Source organism: Mastacembelus armatus, chromosome 21 (genome assembly GCF_900324485.2).
Source record: "Mastacembelus armatus chromosome 21, fMasArm1.2, whole genome shotgun sequence".
Lineage (NCBI taxonomy): Eukaryota > Metazoa > Chordata > Actinopteri > Synbranchiformes > Mastacembelidae > Mastacembelus > Mastacembelus armatus.
In genome coordinates this window covers 18,600,936-18,620,351 of record NC_046653.1, presented here as the reverse complement: position 1 = coordinate 18,620,351, position 19,416 = coordinate 18,600,936, and the positions used below count along the sequence as shown (strand labels likewise).

General features: G+C 40.6%; 1 protein-coding gene across 9 annotated transcripts in view; it reads left to right on the top strand.

Annotated features, from left to right (window-relative positions):
• LOC113123416 (LIM domain only protein 7-like) overlaps nt 1–6,988 on the top strand; it is a 42,293-nt gene extending 35,305 nt beyond the window's left edge. For 5 of the 9 annotated variants that reach the window (XM_026295455.1, XM_026295458.1, XM_026295456.1 and 2 more), the window contains 11 exons: nt 60–167; nt 1,084–1,179; nt 1,592–2,157; nt 2,355–2,402; nt 3,624–3,679; nt 3,871–4,029; nt 4,557–4,740; nt 5,010–5,336; nt 5,948–6,056; nt 6,462–6,564; nt 6,651–6,988. In XM_026295455.1, the coding sequence (XP_026151240.1) occupies nt 60–167; nt 1,084–1,179; nt 1,592–2,157; nt 2,355–2,402; nt 3,624–3,679; nt 3,871–4,029; nt 4,557–4,740; nt 5,010–5,336; nt 5,948–6,056; nt 6,462–6,564; nt 6,651–6,673 (1,779 nt within the window). In that variant the 3' untranslated portion in view covers nt 6,674–6,988. The remainder of the gene's footprint in view (nt 1–59; nt 168–1,083; nt 1,180–1,591; nt 2,158–2,354; nt 2,403–3,623; nt 3,680–3,870; nt 4,030–4,556; nt 4,741–5,009; nt 5,337–5,947; nt 6,057–6,461; nt 6,565–6,650) is intronic. The other 4 variants (XM_026295463.1, XM_026295457.1, XM_026295460.1 and 1 more) reach the window with 4 other exon arrangements.
• Nucleotides 6,989–19,416: the final 12,428 nt, after the last annotated feature.

Sequence of the window (19,416 nt, the reverse complement as noted above, 5' to 3'; positions counted from 1 at the left end):
AGTTTGTACAATTGTACAAGCATGTACATATACTTCACAACTCTTTTCTTTGTCTTCAGATACCTGTTCCTTCCATCACTTCCTCTTCTAGCCGGTGGTCTTGGGACCCAGAAGAGGAGCGCAAAAGGCAAGAAAAATGGCAGAAGGAACAGGAGCGCCTCCTTCAGGTATATAAAGGCGCACATGAACCACTGATGGCATCTTTATAATAAATACATGCAACATTGTAGTATTCAGTCTGCACATGTTGGACAAAATTAAATTAAAAAAACACGATAACACATTACAGTTCAACAGAATCAATACCTACAATCAGCAAAGTGACCATCAACACCTCTGTGCAGCAGTTCTAATTTTTGTGACGTTGTATTTGACTGCATTAGTTATATATAGGCGTACCTAATGTACTGGTGTGCACAGTCCATTAATAAAACTGAAAATTAAGCAAGCTGAAAATTTATTGATCTGAAATCCCCATCTGGAAATCTGTTCTCTGGTCCAGCTGGCAGTGAGTCAAGCACAGACGTGACAGGCTAGGAGCTCCTCACATCCAGTGGTCTGCTCCTAATAAGCTCAAAACAGAAAACTCTGCACTCAGGCAGCTGAAAGTAAAGTGCCTGTCGAATGTCCTTCTTCAATGTAGCAGAATCCTGTCAAAACATTTTTCTATTTCTGGATGGGGATCAACAGTGTCAGAGTGCTGATGTAGCCGGGAAGGCGTGTTACTCCTCCATTCTCATTCCCTGTTGGATAAACGGCCTGATTTCATGATGTGCCAGGGAGGCTTCCTGCCCTGGGCAAGCTTCTCTAGGTTTACTCTTAACTTTCAGAATGGTTAGGTAACATACAGGTATGCTGGGATTATATGGAAATATTGCAGCCTCAAAAAGTATTTATTCTGAATTTTAGAAATTAGTCGCACTGTTATACCGTAAAATATGATCATTTAATTTACGCTGCCTCAAATATATATTTGTAGCTGCTTTTGTTGTGCTTTTTAGTCTGTTATTGTGTGAGAGCATGTCATGTAATGGGATATCTGTGCCCTTTGTTTTCTATTTATTTGTACTTTTTTTTACCCAGGAGAAATATAAGCGTGACCAGGAGAAACTGCAGCAGGAGTGGCTCAAGGCTCAGCAGGAGATTGCCAAGAGCATGGCCCAACAAGACGTGACAAAGGTATTTAAATTAAGAAGTTCTGGCTAAATAATATAAATGGATCCAGAGAGCTTTGATAGTGTTGTTGATCAAAATGACTATAATTAGGCAGCGATTATGTGGCCAGGTCCTGGTATTTCAAGCATTTAAACACATGGCCATTTTACAGAAACGACTGAGTGAACGTGTTTGGTCATGTGGATATTCACACAGGACACAGAACATGCTGTAATGGCAGCAGACTTTCCAGCTCATTGTTTTGCAACAAAAACTCCGCTGTGATTTAAGTTTCAAAACACTTGCAGGTTTCTGACCACAGAGGAGGGCATGAGTTCCTCCATTGTTGTTGCAGTTCCTCCTGGAGGTGAATATTACATAAAGCCATCATGTGTTTAAACGCTTCCCCTTTCCTGCCCTTCCTTGTCTCTGGCAGTCTGGGAGCCTGGAGGTGAACAGCCACAACATCAGCCCACACTCGCCCCTCTCTTCTGTCAACCAGCCCACCTCTACTCTGCGGGAGGACGAGGAGAGAAAGAGGAAGGAGGAGCAGGAGCGCCAAAGGCAGGTGGAGGAGAGGAGGAAGAGGGAAGAAGAGGAGCGAGAGCTGCAGCGTCTCCAGGAGGAGAGAAAGAGGAAAGAAAAAGAGGAGGAGGAGAGGAAGAGCAGGGAGGAGGAGCTGAAACGGCAGAAGGAGAGGGAGGAGGAGCTGAAACGGCAGAGGGAGAGAGAGGAGGAGCTGAAACGGCAGAGGGAGAGGGAGGAGGAGCTGAAACGGCAGAGGGAGAGGGAGGAGGAGCTGAAATGGCAGAAGGAGAGGGAGGAGGAACTGAAACGGCAGAGGGAGCGGGAGCAGGAGCTGAAACGGCAGAAAGAGAGGGAGCAGGAGCTGAAATGGCAGAGGGAGCGGGAGGAGGAGAGGAGGCGCCAGGAGGAGAGGAGGCGACAGGAAGCTGCAGAGCAGCAGCACAGAGAGCAGGAGAGAGCCTTACAGCAGCAGTGGTCAGTGGAGACACTGCTTCTCTTGTACTTTTCTTCTTCATCTGTCCATCACACTGTTAATAACACATTCACATGTAAAACAACCTGCTTTATTGTCTGTGCATTAACTGAAAACAATGTGTTTGCATGTGCTTTTCATCCATGCTTGTGCTCTAACCCATGTCCCATTTCTCTCTGCACACCACCCATCACAAAAGGGCTGGTGGCTTCAACAGTGTGCAGCCTCCACTGTCCTTTACAGACAGGTTAGTACAGGAGAGCGTGTCTGTGCATCTGTCACATCTGCAGCCAAACAAGCTTCTTTCTGTATTGAACTAATCACCTGTCGCCACTAATAAAACCTGTTCTTACATCACTTACACTACTAACAATATGAAATGAGCCTGTAGAATGATTACATTTAATTATACTATTTCAGAAGGATATAAATAGCTTGTACTGGTAATACCTCAACTTAGATCTCAAATTTAGCATTTTGGGCAGGAATTAAACAATAAACAATTTGCAACACGCTCTAATATAGTTTTTAGTAAATCCTTAATATATTTATTACTATAAATATACAATAATATAAGTGAGTCTCCTGTATTACTAGATAATGAATGGCATTACAGTAAAATACAATAAATAATGAAAACTCTTGATAGAAGTTGTAATTACTTACTAACATCAGTGTGTTATAAACCATGGACTACTTATAAATGCAACATAAGGAGATATGACTTGTTAATGTTGATATTTAACTCATAAATTAACTGTTGCTTGCGTGTTATCGTCTGCATTTTCAGCTCCAATCTCACCTTTTCTGAATTCATGCTCCAGTTCTCAGCACCAGGAATTATCTTGGCATCACAATTTGTTCTTTCCTAAATTGCAGGCCTGCCAAAGCAGTGTCAGACAATCATATAATCCTGCCAAAACACCAACACCCGTTTTTACCAATATAGCACTTACATGTTATTGTAAACTATAGCCACTGAATAGATAGGCAATTTAACATCATGTGTATCTTTGAAGCAGTAAGTCATGTTTTGATTTTCTTACTTTTCTTCACATTTCCTGTACAAAACAAAACTGTACATTTTTACTGCATAACTGATGTGTCCAGGTTTTCTTTCTATATAGCCTGTGGTATTGACAACATTGTTTTCTGCTGCATCCATTTGAACTGAATCATTCAGTCTTTTTATGTTGAAGGTCATGAAATTGGAATTTGTCCAGCAAGTGAGTTAGGCCCTCCAGCTGAGTTGGGAATTACCTGTGATTGTCCTGCACTCAGCGGTGTTGCTATATAACCATTCAAATTCTGTATTAGTGAGGGTACATAATAAAACTAAATCATCATGTACTGTATCAGCAGCATGCAATTAGTGTTCTGGGTCATACCTTTTTTTTTTTTTTTTTTTTAGATGTAAAAAATATTAAAATAATTTCTTAAAATACATGTTTTTTTTTTTGTCTAACAGGGCAAAATCCAAATCATCACCTCAGCTTGATGAAGAGGAAAAACCTCAGATGAAAGGTCAGTCTTCTTGTTGCTATAGTACGCCTTTAAGGAAGATAGTAGTTTTTGAATACAAGAGTTTGATATAAGACCAGGAATAGATCATTTTTATTAGCTGAGGTTACATCATCAACAGCCTGTGTTGGTTTTTTTTGTAAATGACTCCATGCACACCTGTTATTGCACAAATGGGCTGTACCCCACTGTAGGTGTGTGTGTGCAGCCTGGGGGTATGGCTCACTGGCTGCTGGAAGAGCAGTCGAGGAAAGCACGTGACAAACAGGCCCAGAGTCAAAGGGCTGCATCAGAACTGGAGATGGAGAGGAGAAACATCCTCAACGCCATGAAATATAGAGAGCCAGAGAGAGGTGGGCTCAGCCCTGCAGCGCTGCCTCTCTGTTTTTATCTGAAACCTAATCAATCTGCTGTCATTTTACTCATTTCCTTAGCTGACTGGTCCGTTTTAGCATTTCCCTAAATCAATTTAAAGCTTATATTTATGCGCTATGATTAACAGCTGATGGACAAACTCAATCAAGGCACCTAAAATCAAATCTATTCAGCTAACTGGAAAATCTCTTACAGCAAAAATAATTAGCTGATTTAGTGCAGTGTGGTTTTTCACAGTTTTCCTGTTTTTTTTACCAAACTCTAATTATACTTAAAATAGTTGTCTAATCATGAACTCCAACAGATTTCTTTACAATTAACCTCCATCAAACATGACTCAAAAGTATGTATCTACATCGTCTTGATCTTATTTTGTCAAATTCTTTTTACAGTTTCTCTGCACATCACCATTATCTGTTTTAACTTCCACCAAACCTTTTATTTTTATATAGTGTAATAAAAAAAAATGCATGATGTTATGTTGTTCTCTGCTCTCTGGGTGCAGTGACAGGCAGTGGGTTGGGTGAGAAGACAGGTCAGCAGTCCACGTCACAGGCAGAGCTGGAGCGGCAGCATATTCTCAACGAGATGAAGAAGAAGACTTCGTTGCTAACGGACAACAGCTGGATCCGTCAGCGCTCCGCCAACACCACAACCAGCAAGGACAGTGATGTGCCACCCATGCGCAGGTACAGAAAAAATAAAGAAATCCTGGCACTGTTTTGTGATGGTGGTTGTTTTTTTTGTTTTGTTTTTTTTTTACATCTACTAATATTTTCTTAACTTGCTTAATTGCTATGATGAAAGCTTTTGTTAGTCTGGCTACCACCTCAGACTGTGCCTTGGCATGACTGGTTTTAACACAAGTAACAGAACAACAGCTGCCACAGGTGCAGGTGGTACTCAGACTGTTGTTACTAACCAGTTAATGTGGGTTTTGCGTGGGTTGGCTTTGCAGAGGCGAATCTCTTGACAACTTGGATGCCTCTCACAACTCCTGGCGCTCATCATGGACACCAAGAAGCAACTCTTTTGCCCAAAGCTACATTCGGCCTCACTCTGCCCTCTCTGGCAGCACTTCCTTTTACAGTAGTGGGTCTGGTGCCCAGCGGCCCGGCTCCTCCACTCTGCCTTCCTCCTATTCTTTGGGCTCCCTCCGAGGTGGGGCAGGAACCCCCTCGTTACCCTGGTCTCGACAGACACCTTCCCCCTCCCTCTCCTCTCCATCACCCACCACTTCTCCAGAGCCCACGTCTGAGGCAGGTGGCCCTCAGCAGCAGAGCAGGTAAAATGAACAATGCTGCTTTGCCTAACTCTCTCAACAAGCTGCCTCTAACCACTCACTGGTATATTTGGTAGCGTAATGATAGCGCAGGTGGTGGTGCTGCAAACCATAACTTTGGATGGGGAGTCATGGCAAAGGGTAACTGAAATTAAATTGTTTTCACTTGTTATACTTTTTAGGTTTTAGAATATGCTGTTGATATGACATTGTTTTATGTGACATTCTCCATTTGTTCTCCCTCCATTTCACACTGGAAATATTATACACCTACTTACCAGTTCTTTTTTTTTTTTTTTTGATTCCCATGAATTTCTCTTGCACATACACATTTGGACATGAGTTTGTGTTTCTGTGTTCATGTGTTAAGCACCAGTCTGGTAAAGAAAAACTAACTGCACAATATTTTTTGTCAATTTGCCAAATGCAAAACCATCCTAAAACATTTCATGGAAAGTTTTGATGGAACTGTGGTCGTTATTGGATTTGTAAGCAAACAAATTCTATATCAGTCTGGCCCTGTTGTATACCAGTGTAAACATGTGTTTTGTGTGTGTTAACATTCGTACATGCATCATGCATGTGTGCTCACGGCTGTACATTCTGTAATCCAGGTCAGTGAGTGGCAAAAAAATCTGTACGTTCTGTGACGCCCCACTGGGAAAGGGAGCAGCCATGATCATCGAGTCCCTTGGTCTCTGTTATCATTTGAGCTGTTTTAAGGTGAGAGCTGGGCTCCTTTCTGCACATCTGGACCACATCTGCAGCACAACTCTCTCAAAACTAACTTGATCACTCCTTTTCTTTTTTTTTTTTTTTTTTTTAACTAACCTGGTGAATCCTGATCCCTCTACAGCTGAACAAAGTAGATTTTCTCTACCTGTATGATACATCCTGGAACTTTAGTCTTCACTTGAGTATGATCTCCTGCATCAAAATAGTTATCCATCCTGTGAGCCCTTGTCTTTGGACTGTCATTCCTCCTTTGTTTTTCCTAATTTTGCAACATACAATTAATGGTTTCCAGTCTGCGTTACCTCACCCGTCTGTCTGTGGATTTGGACACGTTGGTGTAGCTCTAACTAGTTGAGTAGTTCCTTAACTATCCCCTTTCCTAAACTTCCTCAGTGTATTGACTGCAAGTCTGACCTGGGAGGATCGGAAGCCGGGGCTGAAGTCAGAATACGAAACAAACAGCTGTACTGTAACTCCTGTTATGTGCGATTCAAAAGTGAGTACTTGATGCAGTTCATCAGCATTAGGGTGTTTTGTTTAATACTTTCTGTAACAGTAATGGGGATGTTCTTTTTCTTTTAGCTGGCCAGCCAACAGCTATGTGATGTGACTGTACTCCAGCAAATTGATGAAGAGACTACTTGTGACAGTAACCCATGAACACTAAAGTTAACATTGAAGCCATTGCAACTAGCTGGGAGAATATAGTAAACCCCAGTTGACTCGCTGATGAGAATCATATTTGTGTTTTTATAGAGTGTGATTAAAAGGATAAACTTGCAAAGAAGTTATCTACTTTAATGTGTCTATATGACATTAAGTATTGCTGTTGTACAAAGACTAGGGGTTCTGCATGCACCAGAGACTTAAATGTTTTATCCATGAAACTAGTCAAGCAATAAATTGCCTCTAAGATTGCACAGGCAGATCTTTCTTATGACCTTCACTGAGACAGATTTTAGAGATATTGATGGAGAACCCTGCTGGATCATCTCATTATCATACTTCTTTTTTTTTCCCCCAGAGGCTTGTGGTATTAATGCTTGTCAACAAAGTTATTCTTGTAATTTCTGTGTGGCTTTTCATTTGTAACAGGGTAATTCAGCTTATTAGAATTCCTTCAAAATATATTTAAAAACTTGCCTGTTTGAACAGCACTTATCTGAAGTGTTCACAGAGAGCAGGAGGAGTGTAAGCAGGTTTCAGTGTGAAGTCTTTATACCATATTCAATGGCATTGAGGTAAACAATAACATTTGTAAATAAAATGACTAAATGTGCATCTTGTGTGTTTGTTAAAATTGATGTAATGCGTTATATTACAGTAAGTACACTGTAATATATATATATATATATATATATATATATAGGTATATATACACACACACACAGCATCACTATATAGTATATGGTTATGCTCTCTCCATCCTTCTCATTCTCTTTTTCTCTGTAGTGCCACAGTCATAATGAAAAGAATTTCAATGAGCTTTCATGCAAAGGTTCAGAGGACCTCCTTACTCTATGTTCTCCAAAGCCAATTTGTCATGCATATTTTATTCTGCGCTCATGCATTACATTTGATTACAGATTGATAGGCTATTCTTTAATGTGTTCTGTCATTCTAGATGTTTTGTGAAATCATGTCTGCATCAACACTGAATATTCATACGAGTCAGAATGATGCTCCTGATACAGTTTGCAGCTCCCAATGGAAAAAGGTTCAAATGAAGAAATATATGGAAATAAGTTAGACTGAGCATAAATTGGCTCTGTATTCTTGAGGTGAAGCACGAAGAGTCCTTGGAGGCAGACATCTCAAATTCTTAGGTTCCTTTTTTAGATTTTTCTCGTGGGAGAGAAAGCGATTTTAATCCTAATGCTTAGAAAACAAGCACGACCTGAATGGCGCCAAGCAGAATTGAGTGGCTGAGAAATATAAAACCTTTCAGGATAAGTACCCCTTCTTTTCCTCCAAAGCAAAGGCAACAACTAGTCTTTATGGAGGGCTTTGACATGGGGAATCGAATGGTTTGTGTGTGTGTGTGTGTGCGTGTGTGTGTGTGTTTGTGTATGTGTGTACTAGGGCTTACACAGAAACTGCTTGGCTGCGCTGAAGAATAGGGTCAGTAAAGAGGTGGAACCCAGATGGGAGAGCTTAGATATGCCTGCTCTAACCTCCATCAAAAAGTCATTCCTAACTCTTAACAGTTCCCTGTCTGCTTCTTTTAGATGCTTTCCCAGCAGAAGTAAGATTTCCCATTTTTCCTGGCTGACCGATGTGGGTGACTTTTCACCTTACACCCAAGACACAAGAGTGAGTCCAATAATAATCTAATACCACGGCACAGTTCCTATCTCAAGGATTTTTTTTGTTTTAGGTGTAGCTTGGACTGGCCAGCAGGGGGCACTGTGATCTAAGGCTTTTAGCAGTAATGACTGAAATGATCTGTCAGCTGCAGCTAGATGATAACCCTGTCATTTAACATTACATTCTCCATAAGATATGGAGGTGATGTGTCCTTGGAATATAGCCACAATAATTTTAAAGAATAGTCCCATATATATGCATTATATAGCCTAGGAACCTGTGGTTATCTTTGCAAATTTATCGTAAGTGACAAAATTTTGGCTTTGAGTACTATCAGTAGCTTGGTTGTCAGACTAGGACAACTGTGCTTTTTAAATGAATGTGCACATTATACGACAGATTTGATGAATTTTTGGCCTGCAAGTAGACACTGTTTGGTTTAATGACATCTTAGACAAGCCGCACCTCCTGCCATTTGCCACTTAGAAGGAATGCTTTTCACATTTTAGAGACGCCATCAGGCACTAATTCACCTGCAGCTCCAACTGATGCTATAATTAGTCATGTAATTGCAGACACTGTCTCACCAGACCTGTTGCCATGGCTTGCAGGCACCCTGCATATAGCTCGGAGCTCTGTTCATTTCAATTAACTACGGGGATTATAGAAAAATTCCCCTTAAGTAAACCTGTGAATTCCCAGTGCTAGTTATAGTTTTGGTTTTATTGTTGATTGACAATCTTTTGGAGCAATTTGATAAATCACTGAAAATATGAGCAAGCAGTGGTTTCACAATTGTGTATGCCCCATGTATCACATGACAGTTAAAAGACAGTAGTTGTAGTTGTAATCTGCAATTAGTTTGGTAGTTACAGCTCTGCAGGCTCAATGACAACTCTGCTGGAGTCTGTAACTACAGATTTTGGAAATAATACAAAAAAGTTAATAAGTGAAGCTGAATATGTTGAAAGTGTAATTTATGGTAAATTTCAAATATATTGTATGGTTATAATGTAGAGGCTGTTAAAATGTATACAGATTTTTTTTCTCAGCAAAATGCATGCACGTATAACTGATACTGTGTGCAGTGCACTCACGGTTTAATGTATTTTTTTTGTTGTTTTTTTTTAATATTAGAGCAATTTTTTTAATCTCATTTTGCGAAGGTTATCCAGTAAAAGTGGTTATTTTTCAGGATCTTTTGTTTAATTAGAGAACAGCACCAAGGCACAAGCATGATCAGTATAACTGTGTAACAGTATATTTAACACTGTGGAATAAGTTATAAAGTGCTTACCAGTGTACTCATAGGTGACTGCTAGTTGTTGATTACCAACATATAATCACCTCTCTCCAGCTGACGTGAAAGCATTTTTTTTTAACTTGTATGGAGATATTGATCTGTGACCTTTTGTTCAATGAGGAAGTGATCAGCCTAGATCCATTCTTGTCCTCATTATGGATGCTGACTCTATCTAATCCCTGACTAACAAAAGGGCAACACTGATTCAAATGCTGCTAAACTTTAAAGCATTGCTGTGTTGTATCTTTTAATAAAACAGGCTTCATTTTGTGACTGAAGGCTATAAAGTAGGATGAAGTAAATTTGACACATTCACTAGACGATATAGGGTTTTCCATAGATTATGTTTATGCTCATTCATGAGCACGAGACATGCTGTCATCTTCTTTCACTTATATTTTACCATTTTGACTAGGAAGAACTTATTTCTATGTTTTCTAAAGAAACAGTCTAACAACAGTGTTGTGTTCAAATGCAGAAAAAAAAAACAACAAAAGAAAGCTTTTCTTTATCCGTCTTCCTCTGCGTGCAGGAAGACTCCATGTATCCATGTTACAATCAGGAACAAGAACATCTGTGACTTCTCTCCATGACCTTAAACAGCACTCTGATTTATTTCTGTTCCTCTGCTTAGTGGCTGAGGAAGGAAAAGTACCAGTGGCAATGAGATGCATCGGAGTTGCTTTTCCAGTTGGCGTGGAAGAGCAAAAGAATGTAGAAAGTGTTACATGGCTCTGAAATGATAATACTGCATGGTCACAGCTGGGCCACTATGATATGCTTTAGACTGTAATATGCCTGGGGTGACAGGGGACCAATTTTTCTGTCATATTAATTCATAGTCCTTCAGTCTCATTGCTGAGCATGAGCTAGAATACAAATTCTCTGCTGTGCATCTTCTGCTCTTTTGTTTTGAGTGTTTACAGCAGGTAAAGATGAACAGAACGCAATAATTTAAGGTTGAATACTATCAGATGTATCCCCCCGCCTAATATTATACTACACTTATATTATCCACCACCCATTAAAGCAGCACACTACCATGCAGTCTGCTGCAATTGTTGCAGCATTAGCCCTGTGTCTGCTCACTAACCCTTGTTTTGTCCTTACTTGTCACCCAGGACTGAAGTTAATTAGACTTTATCAGAGGAGAACTAAAGAGAGATGTTGGTGTGTTCTAATATCTAGTATTTATTTGATGTCAGGTTTATTTTGACATTTGCACTGCACACATCACTACGAGGACAAAAAGGATTGTACAGTACAGCCTAAACTTAATATCAGAGTAAACACAAACAAAAAGCAGATCACTGCCATGCACGCAATGTCTTTGTTACATCGTAGTTGAACTTACCGCTCCATGGTCACATCCCTAACCCCCATATGAGAAGCATTATTAGCACCAATCGCACAGCATAAAGGAAATACAACAAAGTCAGGTATTATGTTCCAAAGTTAAAGAATGATACAATTAGACGTTGTGCACATCGAGGCTGTTTGTGTTGTCATGTAATATCTGTGCATGTGGTAAATTACAAAGATGTTGTTCTTTACATTTTTGGTAAGTCGACATGTTGCTATAGACATGAAGTTAGAGGTACAGTATTTCTTACTTGTTAATGAGCTGTGAGTAGTGAGTTTATGGCCACTTAATGTAAATGTGTGGCTCCAGGACCCATTAAACATCCATGTCATATGTACCACACACTGGCAAATAAGTCAGGATGTGTGGGTTCTTGTGTGTATATATGTCTGTGTGTTATTATGCAGAAGAACAGGGTTTGACAAAAGAGAAGCAGAGCTGCTAAATTCCTGTCTGCCTCAGGGAACTGTGGTTGTGACTCTGCATGAGTGCTACTCATTCACCAGTGGATGTAGTAATGCCAGGATCCAGCTTTGTTCCACTCTCTCTCTCTCTCATACAGAGAACACAGTAATCCTTTGGATAGCCTGAAGCTAACCTGAGACTGAAACAGCTCGATTAACAGAGACTGACAGCAAAATAACTTGTTTCAAATGATTATATAATATGACAAAGCGTGGTAGTGTTTTGCTAATTCAGGACGTGTTCTACAGATAAGTGCTCTTTTTAACCTGTTAAGACAGTTTGAATAACTAAAACGTGGATTCATCTACTTTGTTCCAATCCTCGATTTTGTTTGGCCTAAAATAGGATCGTTTTGTGGAACTCCAACCACTTTAGGCAGAACAGTCTGTTATGCAGATTATGTAATGGCAAAATGTTAAACTCAGTGTAAAAGAAACACGGGTTGCCAGTTTCTGACAGCCTTGATAATGCACTAGGTCATATTGTCGCAGGTTTGAATACCAGACCCCTTTTCTACAGATGTAGGAAAATTAGAATAAAGATGAACAGACATGGTTGGTATGTTATGCACCATAATCCATAATCCACACCTCAAAATGCTTATAATCTGTGTATTTTGTTTATTGGATTAACATATGTCTGCTTTCTTTCTCTGTGTTAAATGAACTCAATGTTGCAGCGTAAACCTACAGAGGATTATCGCCTGAATGTGCCGCTCTGCTGCAGCTGATAGTTGAGCTGTCTGCTTTAAAACTTTACTGTTTTGGTTCAGTCTCACTGTTACCTCGTAGCATTGTCCTAGGCTACAGCAGGCTGCAATTTGTAGCCATACTCATAAATACAATCCTCCACTGTGTCTTGTGGGGGTTTTTTTTCACTGTTTTAATAACAGGATCTTAAGAGGAGTTGGCCACCCACTCCTGTAGAAAAACCTGCCCTATCCAGCTAAAAAGACAAATCTCCGTCATGAGTCAGATTCCTTTTCTGAGCAGCTCAGTTAAACCTCCTCTCCAGTCAGTGAAAGATCAGTACAAAGCAAAGAAGGAGGATTTTCTTGGATTTGCTGCTGAAGCAGGAAATAGATCAGACGGTCTTTCTATTATTACTATTATTTATTTCCTCTGGCCTGTAATGCAGTTGCAGTATCGTATGTATGTAGTATGATCAGGTTGTTCCATCTCAGATTGGGAAGGAATTGTTTGGCTATTTTGGGCTTCTTGTTTGTGTGGAACGTTCCTGGTGTGGTGACACATCAGTTTGAAGCATATTTTTGTCTGTGCATCTTTTCAGAGCTGCAGACGTCACTTACACCAAGCACCCACTTTGTGTGCCTGACAGTGACTGCCTGACATAGATAGCTGTCTACACAATATGTGTATACTTTTTTAGCCACCGGTATAAAGTGTCTTCTCCCCTGCATTGGTGTGCAACGCAGATTCTTTTAGGTTTTGACTCTGGCTGATGTCAGCCAGTGATTTCTGACCTGCTAAGAATGGATATCTTTAGTATCTGTTTGTGTATAAAACTTTAATAAAGTAAACTGAAACACTTTATACATACAAGCATGCCTTCTGTTGCCCTGACTTTGTGTCTCCATAAAGAAACACAAGACCATGGAGCAAATTGATTCTTGGAAAGGCTGCAGGCCAGTCAAGATGGGACTTTATTGCAGCAAGCAGGCAATATTTTATCTGAAAGTGCCACAAGAACGTGAAGCTGTCAGTCGAGCCTTTTGTTTGTGGTCCATTCAACATCATTATCTCCCTTGCAGAGCTGTAATTACTGTATGGTGAATAGCTCTCCAGAACCCATCATTTCCTGCACTGTAAGCTTCTTGTTTTGTTCACGCTACAACAAAGGAGCTGAGCTATTGTCCACGTATTGATATTAACAATTTTGATGGCACACACTAGGTTTTGTGCCTCTGCCATGTATACACAAAGACTGAAAACTGACTTCAATGAAATGGTCCTGACGGCCTCTTACATATTGAAGATCTGACATCAGCTGCACTTATTGTGAAGCCACAACCTTGTAATACCAGCAGCATGCTGTACATTTCTGGGCTTTGATATTAGCTTTAACACTTTCTCTATTAGAAACAACTTAGTCTTCCGTTTCCCTACTGTCAAACTTTTATTATTATTGCGGATTTAAAGCTGCAAATGGGTGACTTCAACGTTCTAAGGGTTTTGCCCTGAAGTCCCAGGCTGATCTGCCAGCTGCTATCTTCTTCATACTTGACTGCAGGCCCTGGGGGAATAAAGCTGGAGCTGGAGCTGGAGCAGGAGCTGGAGCTGGGCGCCCCTTAGGGACTGCTCCAGAGCCCTCGCTTCTAAATCATTGTTTGACTGTTTGTTTGTTTTGGATGGATGATCATCATTCATTTTCACATTCTGAAGGCTATGTGTGGAGATAGGAAATTAAATTCCAACTTTCATTCTGCTATCCTTGTAATTCAATCGAAATACAAAGCAATTACTCCAGTATACACAAGACTAAATAAAATACTTTCCACCTTAGGGGCAAAGGTAAATTCTGGGCACCTTTCCTCATCTTTTTCTCCACTTGTCTCATCTTCAAGTCTGACCAAGCATATGCAGACTGTGCTCTCTGCTGAAATCATGCAGTCTTAATTAAACACTGGCACAGGCATTAATTAAAATAGCAGGTTCCCTCAGTATGTTTGAGCACAAATTCCGCAGTTGGGAAACAAATTGATATACTCAGACCACCAGTTAGCAATGGTTATAACCTCCTCCTTTATTGTCTGTTGGCAGTCCAGCTATTGTCTGTGTTCATCATTAAACCTTGTAAGTGCTGCACAAAAGCAAAGAGAAAATCTGAGCTTATTAGAGTGTTTGGCTTGTTAACTTGCTGATGGCCTGGGTGTTTGCTCTAGGTTATCATAAAAACATCACTTATCTCTCTAAATTCAATTTCATGCTCTCCTGAGCTGATACGTTATGTCCCTAGGAGGAGGAGCTACAAAGTGGTTGAGAGGCATGGGTCATCCCTGTGCCATGCACCGTACTGTACATGTGTCTATAATGTGTAGGAATAACGGTTTAGGGGGAAAAAATCCATAAATGGAAACGTCATTATTGTCATTATTTAAAGCATTTAGATTTCTGCTGCTCGGTACAAACTCCACTTCTTCCACTTGTTGCTTTAATAAGCAGTAGAGGCTCAGTTATAAAAATGAATACAAATTTATTTACTGAACAAAAGAAGAGATGCTTGTTTTATATTATCAGAGATGGGGAAAGAGGTTTCTCTCTACCTACATGAGTTTTAGTACTGAGGAATATGTACATATTCAGTACATATGCAACTTATAACACAAATACATTTCACAAACATTACACAAAAATATAAAGATTAGATGTGGCACATGGTTCATCAAAAAATGTGATTTTTTTTTTTTTTATTATTACTTTGACATATAGTGGTCTGAAGGTTCTGCCTTTTGCCTTGTCATATGTATATATGGGGCTTCAAAACCCATTTCCACCACATTAAATCTTTATTATCTTCAAAGCCTCCTCACTGTTGCCATGGTTACGTTATGCAGTGGTTCGGCCTATGGAGCCACTTTGATTTTCCATCTTTAGTAAAATCTGAACTGTTTTCTCTGCCAGACCTCCAGTCTCTCAACTAGCACCATCTCCAGCATCCACAGCCTCAGCTGCCTGTCAGTCAGCAAAACCCAAACATCTTCCAGCTATTCTCAATTCTCATCTGGTGATATTCATTTCTGCAGTGACATTCCCGCGGCTCAGTTCAAATTATTTTGGAGAATAATCCCTCTTCTTAATTAACAACAGCACCAGGCTGAGCAGTTCTTGATAAACACCGACTTCTTCTTGTAATGCAAGCCACTTGAGGATGCTAGTATGATGATTTTTTTTTTTCTCCTAGCCACTGATTGAATTCCAAGGGCTTTGGCGCTTTATGTCTTCCCATGAATCATACTGGCTATTTCAAGCTCCAAATTTCACTAGTGGTGAAAATAACCTGAGTTATATTTCCACAAAGCTTCTTTCTCTTGTATTTTCTGCTTTACTTTGAGTAACGTTTGGTCGTATTGAAGGAATTCAGCTCCTGCTCATAGTTAAAATGGAAATGTTGATTCCAGTCTCATATCTCTGCATTCAACACAGCACTCCAGGTAAAAATAAAAAGGTGGGGTTTTATTTGCCAGATCAAGCACACGCTGGGCTGGATATGGCATGTACTTGATCTTTAAAAGCTCAAATTGATCTTTTTTTAATACACAGTAATCGTACATGATTAAAGTGTTAACGAGCGAGCTTTGGAAGTACTGGTAGAGAGCTGTTTCCCCATTTCCAGTCCTCATGCTCAGCTAAATCAGTCAGCTGCTGGCTGTGGGCTCACACTGACAGTGATCTTATCATTTTAGAGCAATTTTTCAAAAGCAATAAACTATTTCATTGAACTACTAAAACTGAGCATCAAACACAAAACAAATATGAGTAATGTCATTTATCCATCCATCCATCTTCTTCCGCTTATCTGGGGCCGGGTCGTGGAGGCAGTAGCCGAATCAGGGATACCCAGACTTCCTTTTCCCTGGACACTTCCTCCAGCTCTTCTGGGGGGACACCGAGGCATTCCCAGGCCAACCGAGAGACATAGTCCCTCCAGTGTGTCCTGGGTTTTCCCTGGGTCTTCCCTGGGGCCCCATCCCGGTGGGACATGCCCAGAACACCTCCCCAGGGAGGCGCCCAGGAGGCATCCGGTACAGATGCCTGAGCCACCTCAGCTAGCTCCTCTCAATGTGGAGGAGCAGTGGCTCTACTCCAAGCTCCCCCTGGGTGACCGAGCTCCTCACCCTGTCTCTAAGGGAGCGCCCGGCCACCCTGCGGAGGAAGCTCATTTCAGCCGCTTGTATCCGAGACCTTGTCCTTTCGGTCATGACCCAAAGCTTATGACCATAGGTGAGAGTAGGAACATAGATTGACAGGTAAATCCTTCTTCACCACGACACCATTACTGTTGCTGATGCCCCAATCCGTCTATCAGTTCTCTCACTCGTGAACAAGATCCCAAGATACTTAAACTCCTCCACCTGGGGCAGGATCTCTCCCCTGACCTGGAGATGGCAAGCCACCTTTTTCCAGTTGAGAACCATGGCCTTGGACTTGGAGGTGCTGATTCTCATCCCAGCCTCTTCACACTCGGTTGCAAACTACCCCACGCTGGAGGTCCTGGCTCGATGGAGCCAAAAGGACAACATCATCTGCAAAAACAGAGATGAGATCCTGTGGTCCCCAAACTGGACTCCCTCCGGAGCTTTTGTAAGGTATACGTAGCGTGGTGTCCACATCCTTGAAGTATTCCTTCAGAGAGTTGTGCTGGTAAAACTGAATCATCAATGTAATTTATATTTTAGTAATAAGCCCTATTTCAGATTTACAATTTCTATTAGACCAAATAATAATAATAAAATGTTCTTCATTAAAATGACAGACAGGCAGGGAAGATTAAATCAGCTGATATTGTGTTGTGTTTATATGTTGTTTCAGCTCACATCTTTTTTTGTGCTCATTAATTCTCATGTGCCCTTTGCTAATCTCTCCCAGCCAGCCTGATTTCCTGACTGAGGAGTGGCAGCTGTTGACCTCTACCATGGAGGTAGGTTTAACTCTGATTTGAGAGGGTTGAATTTTTTTTTTTTTTTTTTGAGACTAGAGGCAATGCCAGAGTAGCTGTCTGTTGATTCACTGTCGGGAACACAGCTGGTGTAGGATGCATTTCTTTTAAAACACCACCCTTGATCTTCCTGACAAACCCTTCTAATCTAATAAGTAATCAATAATACTAATATGCTGTCCCATCTGGTCTTATCCTGCCTAGGTCAATGTCTGTGCAGGTAGGGGGAGATTTGCTGTTTAAATGAACAGGATGAAGGAGAAGATCCACCCTCTGTGAGGTTGGTTGCCTAACTCAGAGTATCGGACAGGTGGAAAAAACCTGCTATTTGACAGCTGGGACATAGATGTATGACACATCTGCTCTCAGGTAAGAGTGAAAAAGAGTGGAAACACAGGACACAATAGAGCCTCATTTGCCCACAAGTAGGATTTCTTTCACTCTGCTGCACCTGAAGCTGGTTTTCCATTCAAAAAACCTTATCAATATCACAATAAATCATGTCCAAAACAAGCTATATACTGTAAATCTACAGTTCACTATATTACTAAACGATATGATAACTGCTGTTAGACGCTAATCAGAATGTCAATTACCTTTCTCGTTTGTTGGCACTACCATTAGACCATTACATAATTTCTTTGTTATATAATTGTTCTTGTTCCCTAATGGCATTACAGGAAAGACAGCCAAGCAGACAGCCAAGTACCAGGCAGCTCTTATTATAGTACCTGTAATTTAAATCAGCATAAACATCCAATTAGGATCCAATGAAAAGGTCGACCACAGAACACATGATATCATTGCACTTTGCTGATAATCATGTCGCTGCAGCAGGATTTGGTCCTGGATGACTCGCCGTAATGAAGCTTACCGCACTTCTGAATTTATACCCCATATCAGTGACTTATCATACCCATGTTCTTCATTTATATTTCGTGGTTGAATGAATGACCAATGACTGTATCCAGTTGAAATGATTCCTTGTAATTACCAAAGTATGTTCAAATAGAAGAAAAGCTATTTTCCACCTATTGTGATACAAGGGTGATCAATTGGTGACGGACTTAAAATCTTTGCCATGAAGCCAACAGATATATTCTGGGGTAATATGACGTGAATAAGCTCATCTGACAAAAAAAAAATGAAACAAAAAGGAAATGAAACAACCTAATTGACTATAACACCCCGACAGAACTGTCCCAGGAAACAGAGGCCGGTAATTAGGCCATTGTAAATTCAATTTACTTCCACACCATTTAAAGAATACATTAATTGTAAGCGTTGATCCACACAGTACATGGATCAACCTGTTTGAAGTAGAAATTAATTTAGGTTTAATCACCAACTGTGTCTTTCTTTGTAAGTTGTCAGCAATTCAAGCAGTGAGTTAGGGCTCAGACAGGAGCTCACCTGCTCCAAACAAACTGCAACAAAATGACGCTTACCAGACACTGTTTTGAATCTGAGCAGGCCGGGCTGGTACGCACCACTCCTGGATACAAAAACATAAAAATGCGGAAAATAATGTCCTGGTATCCTAACATCTGGGGGGGTTCGAAGTCATATTCTATCTCTCAAAGACATCAAGAAAACTACCACAGCACTGCAGTGCCCATAATAATGAGATGATAATATCCTCAGAGAGGGTATGTCACTCTGAATATAAAATATGTTTATCGTGTCAGTGTCTTCAGTAATGACTCTAAGAAGAAGTATGATTTTGGCTCAGACTGTGGTAACTGGCAGTAAAGGTGCAGTCTGGTTGAAGTGTACAGTATGATGTACAGTGACTAAATGTTGGCTGTAATTACATGCATGCTGATGAGGTGAAAGGATTTCAGTCCACATTAGCATTTGCTGTATTTTTCCCAGGGGACCATAGTGACATGATGATGCTTGTCTTTGTGAGCTGACCTGATGTTTCCCAGCAGTCAGTGGACCTTTGTGTCTGGACTAGACTCTGTCCCTTTGACTGGTGTTTTTGATCACACCTGTCATGGCCCATTTGGGTGGGTGGAGGAAATAAAGGCAAGAACAGAGGCCAGATGTACCATAAGTGATGAAGAAAAAAGCATGGTGATGTTACAGTAAAAGGCTAATTGATTATGTGATGTAAAATATAGAAACCCGGTCCATAGAGTTGTTCTATTGATCTAAAGTACCTGAAAACAGTGGCAATTAACTGACAGGCACAATTGATTTCCAATAGGGATTAAAGATAACAGCATGGA